Genomic DNA, 10,431 nt, shown 5'->3' with positions numbered 1-10,431 from the left:
AAAGTAATTTTAAAACAAAAGAGAAGTTCATTGCTTTTATAAAAGGAAAACATACACACATACAGTAAATTGCATGTTGTTGCATGGAGTTGGCAAGCTTCAAACACTAATTTTTTGGAAAATTATTCCAAATGTTATAGATGCAGTTCTTCATAAATCAGGTTATGGCGTTTCTCTTCAGTTATAAGTATCTTAAGGATTGTCCAAGCATTTTCAATTGGTGACAAGTTAGGGCTTTGAAAAGACCATTACAATACACTCATATTTTCATTTTGTAAATGTTCTGTGATGACTTTTGCAGTAGGAATGGGCGCGTTGTCATGTTGAAGAAGGATAACCGGTGCAATTAGACGGTGACCTATCATGAGCCATTACACTTCGGGGTAGAGTTTTTATTCAGTTTCATAGCTCGAAAATACGTTCCGTCACAATACTCCAACAGTTTCAAAACTTCGGTTGAACAGTCGACCGACGATATTTTTGCACACCCAACCTGTATTCTGCTTTCACCGCGGACGATGACATCTCATCTTCGAAGTATGGTGCTAACTTGTCCAASTCATCCGATTTACTTACTGCAGCAAATCCTGGAAGAAGCAGTTGAAAGCTTGGTAGTACAGATTAATTTTCGAGAAATCTTTCCGTCAAATTCTGTACTAATGCGTCGATGCATGGAATAAATATTGCGACTCTGAAGTAAACTTCACTTGATGAAGTTTGCGGATTAGCACGGTTTTTCTGTCGGGAAACAATTCTTGGAGCTCGAAGTTCAGTGTCAAAAAGTTCTTTGGCATACTGCGATGCGGATCGAAAAATTTCTCCGAAAAAATCATCTGCAGTTTCTCGAATTTGCTGAAGTGTGTATATTATTTCTTTTGTGCRTGTGATTTTGTGCGAAATAATTAGGCATGAAACATAATTGTGTATGCAAATTAGTTTTGGGTGAGATTTGTGCTGGCACTAAGTACGTTTATTGGGAGTTGAATTGTTGCATATTTTTGGGCTCAAAGGGCTAAAAGGTTGGTTAATGGTTTGAGTTTTTGTTATAATGGTCAGAATGTAGTATTTAACTTTTATTTTAGCGAAGAATTATTGAAACTAAGTTCCTTACGGCGGACTTGGAGGAGATAGGGATTTCGCTGCGGGACCTAACTGAAAAANATCTTCGAAGTATGGTGCTAACTTGTCCAACTCATCCGATTTACTTACTGCAGCAAATCCTGGAAGAAGCAGTTGAAAGCTTGGTAGTACAGATTCATTTTCGAGAAATCTTTTCGTCAAATTCTGTACTAATGCGTCGATGCTTGGAATAATTATTGCGACTCTGAAGTAAGCTTCACTTGATGAAGTTTGCGGATTAGCACGGTTTTTCTGTCGGGAAACAATTTTTGGATTTTTATATTAAGGTGTAGAATCGATTTTTGGAACGAAGTTCTTTATCGCGSGTGTTGCGACGGGGCTAGCCGAGAAATTGTGTCCCGTTAAATCTGAGCGTTAAATGCCTTATGAACTTCGTTCCTTACGCGTGTTCGACTACACGCTCTAGTCTTTTTTTTTTTCAATGTATGAACCATTCAATTTCAAAATTTCGGGGGGGGGGGCCGGGGCCCCTCGGGCCCCCTCCCTGAATACGTGCCAGGCGTTATATTGGAAGAAGGCGTGGTTGTGAACCGATTTCACCCATATTTCTTACATGTCATCAGGGTGTTAAGAAAATATTATATACCGAATTTCATTGAAATCGGTCGAGTAATTCCTGAGATATTGTTTATGGCCCATAAGTGGGCGACGCCACGCCCATTTTAAATTTAAAAAAAGCCTGGGTGTAGCCATTTCCATTGCCATTTCTTCCGTAAAATTTAGTGTTTCTGACGTTTTTTGTTAGTCGCTTAACGCACTTTTAGTGATTTTCAACATAACCTTTGTATGGGAGGTGGGCGTGGTTATTATCCGATTTCTTCCATTTTTGAACTGTATATGGAAATTCCTGAAGAAAACGGCTCTGTAGACTTTGGTTGACATATCTATAGTAGTTTATGAGATATGTACAAAAAACTTAGTAGGGGTCGGGGCCACGCCCACTATTCCCAAAAAATTACGCCCAAATATGCCCCTCTCTAATGCGATCCTTTGCGTCAAATTTCACTTAATGTCTTCATTTATGGCTCAGTTATGACACTTTATAAATTTTCGGTTTTCGCCATTTTGTGGGCGTGGCAGTGGGCCGATTTTGCCCATCTTCGAACGTAACCTTCCTATGGAGCCTAGAAATACGTGTACCAAGTTTTATCATGATATCTCAATTTCTATTCAAGTTACAGCTTGCAGGGACGGACGGACAGGCAGACATCCGGATTTCAACTCTACTCGTCACCCTGATCACTTTGGTATATATAGCACTATATCTAACTCTTTTAGTTTTAGGACTTACAAACAACCGTTATGTGAACAAAACTATAATACTCTCTTTAGCAACTTTGTTGCGAGAGTATAAAAATTAGATGTAAATCGTTTCAAGCGAGTTTCACACAATAAAATAATGATATTTATTTTTTAATCTATTTTATATCAGCTAGGTGGACAAATTGATTACCAAAACAAGTAGCTAAGCAAAAGTAAAAAATGAAAATTGACAAATCTGCCATAATGTTTTGTAGTTTTGAAACAACATCTATTGCATGTACAATTTCTTGGGATCGTAGTCCAAAGATCACTAGCATATTAATCATTGGATTACGCTGCTTTTGTTGTCGAAATATTGTAAGATCAGATAGAATAACCAAGGCAACTGGTATTATCACAAAAAACGTTTTTCCTTCACTTTCATTTAGTATTAAAGATGTAATATATGCAACTGTCACAGCTAACACAACATGCAATTTATATTTTAAGAACGGTTTTTCTTTTTCTTGCACATCTTCTTTGTTTAAACTGCTTTCAAAGCCTTTGAATGTGTTTTCAAATTGTTGAAAATGTTGAAACGGCATTTGTAAATTTTCTGGAATATCGGGTTCAACTTCTGGATCCGAGTACTCAATAGTTTCGTGTATCTGATGATCTAAAATTTTATAGAAAATTAAAATATAACTAAGTTGTTGTATACAAAATGAAAATAAGCTTACTAGAACGTTGGCGCACCAAATCACTGTCGCCATCTCCACCTTGTCTCATGCTTAATTTTTCTAACCGACTTTTGGCATTCTCAAGAATCTTTTTCCTTCTTGCCTCTCGCCTAAGTTTGATCCTTTCTTCTAAATCATCGACCTCTGGAGATTGCTGCAATTCCATGTTATATTTTTACAAATCTTCCCCAATGTCTCACAGTAATATGTAATTTCACTTATAGTGATAAATATAACTCGATATCTTTCAATTCTTTGAAATGTTAAACTAACAAGAGTTATCGAGTCGAGCTTATGACATGGTTACACAACATTTTTACTACAGAGTGATAATCGTTTCCACATTTGTAGAAGTATTATTTTTTTTTTATTTTATTTTATAAAAGCTTACATAATAATACAATTATTATACAAACTAAGAAAATACGCAGCACTAGCATCATGGGCTATCGGCCGTATTATTATTAAAATACAAGATTCATTTTAATAATTTTTGTACATTTGCTGAAATTCAAAAGGAAAACTTAAGAATAGCATTCTACAATAAAATGGGTTCCATATTCCGATTCTGGAGATGCACTACTAAAACCTAGTCTTATAACGTGAGGTACAGTAAGTAACAGAGAAATAGCAAACTTTAAGCATGCAATAAAACTGCATTTATTATTAATATAATAATTAATTTTTTCTTTACAATAGCATAACTTGAGGAAAAAGTTATGTTCAAAATTTAAAAAGATTTTTTCAAAAGTACTTTTAATCACACCGTTTATACCTTTAAGTGTTCTCAATTTTTGTAAATTGCTTGACATCGTTGGCGCTAACTATCCACTAATTAATGGCACTTACTGTGTGAATTTGCGTACCTATCGAAAAGGTTTAAAAGGATCAGCCTTGCTTTTTCCTAAAGATGGCTCTATCAACATAATGTGCAGAAGCAGGAGGATATTTATTTTTCAGCAAATTGAGTCACATTTAACAAAATTTCTGGCGTTAAACCCATTTTTCATAATTCATAATTTTGGCAATCTGAGTTGGATTTTTGCCTTTTTTGTATAGATCAAAAATCATTCTCCATTTTTCCAGAGTACAATGCAAATACTACCCATCTTTTAAACTTTTAATTTTATTTAGCAACTACAATTAAAACAGTGTCTTTTTTCACGACTGCCAATTTACTTTTGGCCCCCCTGTGTTCCCAAGTCTTTCATGAAATATGAACTAAACAGGCCCTGTTTTTCTTTCTCTTAACGTTTTTGGATTATCACATATATGCCAAATGACTTAGGTTTTTTAATTCCACTATTAACAGAGCGAAGATATTGTTGAACAATTTTTTTTTAAAGAATTTAAGTAAAAATGCCTGCCTATAAAGGTAAATAGTAAAAATTATAACAACCACATTTCTGAAATAACTCTTGTTCCATAATATGTTTAAAAGTGAAAGTAAAATGGGGACGTGAACTTTTTCCGGACATAGAAGCAAACACGGATGAAGAACCATTGTTATTCAAAGCTCAATTATTTGCTTTAACTGGAGTGCATCCTGATCGTCAAAAAGTAATGTGTAAAGGCGGTATTTTAAAGGATAATGAATGGAACCTTCAATTAAAAGATGTAGGAAAACATAGAAATCGAAATAGATAAAGTATTTACTAATATTAAAAAATTTATATGTAAAAGGGTGCAACTGTGTTACTCTTGGGATCTAAAGAACAGGTTCCCGAAGAACCAGTAACTCCTGTGAAGTTTATAGAAGATATGAATGATGCCGAAATGGCAACAGCAGTAAGTGAATTTACCAAGTATATTACAATTATTAAAGACATAAAATATTTCTTAAGATGGAATTGCCTGCTGGTCTCACGAATTTAGGAAATACTTGTTATATGAATGCAACCGTACAATGTTTACATGCAGTGCCTGAGCTACGCGAGGCTCTTGATAAATACCGAGTGGACAGTGAAGATGCCTTTTCAATGTCAACTGCAATGGCTTCAGCTATGAAGTTTTTATTTAAACAAATGGAACGTGGTAGTACAGTAACGCCAATAATTTTATTACAAACGTTACATCGGGCATCGCCACAATTCTCACAAGTTGGTGAGAATGGCACCTATCGACAGCAGGACGCCAATGAATGTTGGTCAGAATTACTGAAAATGATGCAGCAAAAAATTCCAGCTTCTAACGACAAAGCAATCGAAGGAAGTGACGTTAAAAAGTACAAGTAAGCATTAGCCATAATTTTTAATATACAAGACAGGTTTTTAAACAGTTGCAAAAAAATTACCATTACTGAAAATTTTCTTCAGTTCATTTATAGAACAATACTTTGGTGGTTCATTCGAAGTTAAGATGAGCTGTGCCGAAACCGAAGATGAGGAGCCAACTATAGCTAAAGAGCAATTTCTTCAACTTAGCTGTTTTATATCACCGGAAGTAAAATATATGCATAGCGGTTTGAAATCGGTAAATTGAATTTTAAAGATATTACCGAATTTTATTTAAAACAATTGTATTCTCAACGTTTAGCGAATGAAGGAGCAATTGGTGAAGCGATCTGAAACTTTGGGACGAGATGCTAATTATATTAGAACGGTATGTAGAAAACAAGAAAGAAATCCTTAGTAACTTATAATATTTTTTCTTCAAAAACTTTAAAAATTATAAAATATTGCATTTTTCAGTCTCTTATCAGTCGCCTACCAGCGTATTTAACAATACAATTTGTTCGTTTTCAATACAAAGGAAAGGAGGGTATTAACGCGAAAGTTTTAAAAGACATAAAATTTCCAATCGAATTTGATGCATTTGAATTATGTACCCCGGAACTGCAAAATAAGTTATCCCCTATGAGAGCTAAGTTTAAAGCAGCTGAAGACAAAAATTTGGAAGGCAATATTAAAGCTATCGCTGAAGATAAAAGTACTGCAACTGAAGTGGAAAAAAATGTAGAAACCGAAAACTATTGGTTCGAAGATGATCCAGGCAGCAATAATTCGGGATATTATACTCTTCATGCTGTATTAACACATAAAGGACGTTCAAGTTCTTCTGGTCATTATGTAGCTTGGGTAAAACACTCCGGTGATATCTGGTTTAAATTTGATGATGATGTGGTTACTTCTGTAACTACTGATGATATACTACGCCTGTCGGGAGGTGGAGATTGGCATTGTGCCTATGTACTTTTGTATGGACCAAAGTTGCTAAAGAAACAATGAAATTAAATAATAAATAAAAATATACATGTGAGACTCTCGACTGCCGATTTTTCATTAAACAAGTACGCATAATTTCAAAGATGAATTAACCATTTTTATCTGATTAAAATCTGTTATAAATAGAGTGCACAAAAACTTAGATCGGCAGTTAAAGCTTTGAAAAACTTGTGTATGCGCTGATATAAATTTTACGCTGGAACTGTAAAAGTTGAAGGATTTTTCTACGTAATTACGGGTAGACTTATAAACTCTCTTCATTTTACGCATTGCAAAGAAACAGTCGATATTTTTATTTAAATAGAAACACTTCAAGCGAAGAGTATATTCTGGCGTTATTATTCCTTTGTTAAATAAAGTATGAAATGCCAAGCAAAGCGAGGATAGTTGTATGTGAATGGGCCATTAATGAACTAACGACTATTGATATCTATTTTTAACAACTTTGATATATAGTTAATTTATGCAAATTACACAGATTTCAAATTCATTTGTATATTTCACCTTTATAAGGTTAAGACAACACCATGGATTGTGAATACCGTATTGAAATAAGAAGAAGAATCTTAATCACATTTGTTCAGCCGATAATAACGTTAGGAAGCTAATTCTGAAAACAATTTAAAATGTCTGAAAATAAGAAAATTGATTTATCTGGAGACGGTGGTGTATTGAAAGAAATTATAAATGAAGGTCATGGTGAAGAATACCCATTAAATGGTTGCAAAGTTTCTTTGCACTATACGGGCAAATTGGTCGATGGAACTGTGTTTGACTCGAGTGTAGGACGCGAACCTTTTGAGTTCGATTTGGGAAAAGGTAAACTTCTAGAAGCTTCTATGACGCGTATATATTAATAACAATTTTTCTTTAGGCCATGTTATCAAGGCATTTGATATGGGTGTGGCGACAATGAAATTGAATGAAAAATGTTTACTAACATGTGCTTCTGACTATGCTTATGGTGCGGCTGGAAGTCCTCCGAGCATTCCTCCGAACTCAACATTGATATTCGAGGTATGCATATATAGAAAAGTTTAGTTTTTGAGTATTCATAACAAATATTTTCAACGTACTTGGTTTTTTATATACGTAGTTGGAAATGCTTGGTTGGAAAGGAGAGGATGTTAGCCCAAATAAGGATGGTAGCATAGAGAGGTTTATTTTGGAAAGCAGTGATAAGAAACGTTCACCTGCCGAAGGTTCCCTTGTTAAAGGTAAAGTAAATTACAATATTTTCTAATTCAGTTATAACTAAGCAAAATATTTTTTGTCAAAGAGAACGTTTTTGTGTTTTAATATATGAATTATTGCCTACTATCCTTAATGCGTTTCTTACAATTTGGTTAATGTTATAATTTTTTCCTTTGGCATAAATTTTAATAATTTATTCACTGTTCAACAGTTCATTTGATTGGAAAATATAATGGGAATACTTTTGACGAGCGTGATGTAGAATTTGATTATGGTGAAGGTTGTGATTGCTCAATTATTGAAGGAGTTGAGATAGCACTGGAAAGAATGACTGTTGGCGAAATTTCAAGGTAACTCATATTAATACATTTAATTAAAAGTTGTTCAAAAATTCACACGCTTTAAGTGTGTTCTAAAGTTTGTGGGATTCTAACATAAAACAAAAAATTTGTAAACCGCAATGAGCAAAACATTTGTATTGTAGGATAAATAAGTATTGTTGTTGTTGTTGTTTTTGTAACGGCAGAATTCTGCCGAGTTGACAGTCCTTGGCCGGATAAAAATCCGGGTCCGTTCCGGTTTTCGTAGACCCGACTGTCGTGGGAACGGAATAAGTATGCGGTATGTCTTGTTGGTTTAGAATAAACTATGATAAAACCTCGTCGGTTCTCGTTGATATCCGTTTTTTTTTATTTTATCTTGTGAAATCTTATGATTTATACTTACATGATTAACATATGTACATAACAACTTGTGTTCATAAAAATACAATAATATGACTTGTATAAATATTTTTATAGAATAAAAATTCAGCCAAAATATGCCTTTGGAAGTAAAGGAAACGATGTTTTTAACATTCCACCAAACTCTGCTGTCGAGTATATAGTCAAACTTATTGATTGTGAAAAGGTAATTTTTTATATTTCTTATATCTACATATACATATACATATATGTATATCATAGTTTTTATCAATGTTGTTGGTATTATTTTTTACTTTTAGGGAATAGAAGAATGGAAATTGTCAGATGAGGAAAGATTGCAACAGGCTGAATTGTATAAATCTAAAGGAACAAAATATTTCTCTAAACAAAACTTTTCGTTGGCTATAAAAATGTATAAGAGTTGCGTAGATATTATTTCGAAAATTGGTAAGAACTAATTAATATGTCTAATGGAAAAATTTAAAAGCCTGCAAACAATATTTTTTTTAATCCTTTTATATTTTCAAATTAATTTGTAGACAATGATAAATCAAAAAAGTTGAAGATAGCCTCAAACAGCAATATAGCTTTATGTTACCAGAAAACTAATGACTATTTCGAAGGAAAACAAGCGGTATAATTTTTAGAAATATTAATATTTACGTAAATAGTAATGTGTACATATCTATCTATATTTTATTAGTGTATTGAAGCTCTTAAGTTAGATCCCCTAAATATCAAAGCACTTTACCGTCGTGGGCAATGTAATCTAGCTATTAATGAATTTAAGGAGGCTCTTGTAGATTTTGAAAAGGTATATGTAAAAAAAGTATTTCTGATTAAAATTACTATAATTATTATATGCAGGTAATCGAATTGGAGCCTACAAACAAAGCTGCCATAAATCAAATACAAATTTGTAAACAGCGAATCAAGGAGGCTAACGATAAAGAAAGAAAAATTTATGCAAATATGTTCAAAAAATTGTCTGCAGCTGACAAACAGGTAAAACAAACAATATATTTTAAAAAGAATAATACAGTCTACGACGGAGATACTTATAAACAAATAATCTTCATTGAGATATCCTTACTAAATTTCACAATTCTTCGTTTTAAGTAACTTTTGATTTATAAATATTTTTGTATATAGCCAACACCGAGTACTGAACCTGATGTTTTAACGAAATGTGGCGAATGGACAGATGAAGACGCAAAGCGCGAAGTCGATTTGGCCTTCGAACGCGATAATAATATTGTTATGATTTAAATGAATTGCAAATTGAAATTTAAAATATTTGGTGTAGTTAATAAAATGAAATAAATAATAATAATACAACAGAATTTTTCATTTCATTTTACACGGTATCATTCACCAAAACCTTGGTATCAGTACGACTTTCTATAGTTAGGTCATGATATCGTCTCTATGCAATAGCGCGTCGGAAAACTGTTGTCAGAAGCTGTACACAATGCTCAGTTGCTTGGGTATGACATGGAATCCCTAGGTCAGGAAGCGACGGATCATCAGCCTCAATAAACTGCAACAAGTGTTTGTATGGAATGTTTGCTGCGAATGGAGGCTCAGATCAAAGTAGTCTGAGCATTCAAAATGTATTGCGTGCTTTTTATCATAAAACCTTAGATTAGTAGGATCACAAACTTTATCACGATAAGGTAGTATCTTTTTTATGGCACTTTCGCGAACATCTTTTCTCTTATCATAAAGCATTGCCAGTAAGATATTTTCAGAATGAGCGATGTATAAATTATTTTGGATTACAGTGTTAACAATTTCTCGAAGCGTTGGTGGTAAATATCGCGTGGATTGTATACATTTAAAAAACAAGAGACTGCCGTATACACCTGAGTTGTAGAACTTAATGATAAGTACATCGGTACGTAAACTTTCATTATATAAGTTGCAAAAGTTTGTGAATACGCTGATGGTGAACTAGTTGTCACTTATAAACGTAAGAGTTTGCTTGCCTTTGTTAGCCATCTTGAGTGCACAATTTGTCCAGGTTTCATACTGGCTAAATTTTCGGGACAGAAACCATCACAAACTACATTTGCCAATCGATACAATTACTGGGCGTCAGTCGAGAGCGTTTCTTCATGAATGGGTGGAGTCATATCTCCCAACGAATTGGCCTCAAAGTCGGGTACAGCCAACAGAAATATTTTA

General features: G+C 33.7%; 3 protein-coding genes across 3 annotated transcripts; 2 read left to right on the top strand and 1 right to left on the bottom strand.

The window, feature by feature from the left end:
- Positions 1–2,511: 2,511 nt before the first annotated feature.
- LOC108972198 lies at positions 2,512–3,391 on the bottom strand. Its single transcript, XM_018938716.1, has 2 exons — positions 3,123–3,391; positions 2,512–3,058 (listed from the first exon to the last, which is right to left on the bottom strand). The coding sequence occupies exons 1-2, from the start codon at positions 3,286–3,288 to the stop codon at positions 2,559–2,561; spliced, it is 666 nt and encodes a 221-aa protein (XP_018794261.1). The 5' UTR covers positions 3,289–3,391; the 3' UTR covers positions 2,512–2,558.
- A 988-nt stretch (positions 3,392–4,379) lies between these two features.
- On the top strand, positions 4,380–6,389 carry LOC108972209 (ubiquitin carboxyl-terminal hydrolase 14). The gene is made up of 7 exons (XM_018938731.1): positions 4,380–4,497; positions 4,564–4,739; positions 4,806–4,910; positions 4,967–5,352; positions 5,438–5,594; positions 5,658–5,723; positions 5,813–6,389. The coding sequence occupies exons 1-7, from the start codon at positions 4,482–4,484 to the stop codon at positions 6,347–6,349; spliced, it is 1,443 nt and encodes a 480-aa protein (XP_018794276.1). The 5' UTR covers positions 4,380–4,481; the 3' UTR covers positions 6,350–6,389.
- A 513-nt stretch (positions 6,390–6,902) lies between these two features.
- On the top strand, positions 6,903–9,572 carry LOC108972210 (FK506-binding protein 59). Its single transcript, XM_018938732.1, has 10 exons — positions 6,903–7,165; positions 7,221–7,363; positions 7,443–7,563; positions 7,752–7,890; positions 8,341–8,449; positions 8,544–8,691; positions 8,784–8,878; positions 8,948–9,058; positions 9,112–9,249; positions 9,397–9,572. The coding sequence occupies exons 1-10, from the start codon at positions 6,973–6,975 to the stop codon at positions 9,511–9,513; spliced, it is 1,314 nt and encodes a 437-aa protein (XP_018794277.1). The 5' UTR covers positions 6,903–6,972; the 3' UTR covers positions 9,514–9,572.
- Positions 9,573–10,431: the final 859 nt, after the last annotated feature.

The sequence above is a fragment of the Bactrocera latifrons genome, unplaced genomic scaffold (assembly GCF_001853355.1).
Source record: "Bactrocera latifrons isolate USDA-ARS-PBARC rearing strain unplaced genomic scaffold, ASM185335v1 scaffold_385, whole genome shotgun sequence".
NCBI classification, from domain to species: Eukaryota; Metazoa; Arthropoda; class Insecta; order Diptera; family Tephritidae; genus Bactrocera; species Bactrocera latifrons.
Note: the sequence above shows the minus strand (reverse complement) of the source record. Positions and strands in the feature narration are given on the sequence as shown.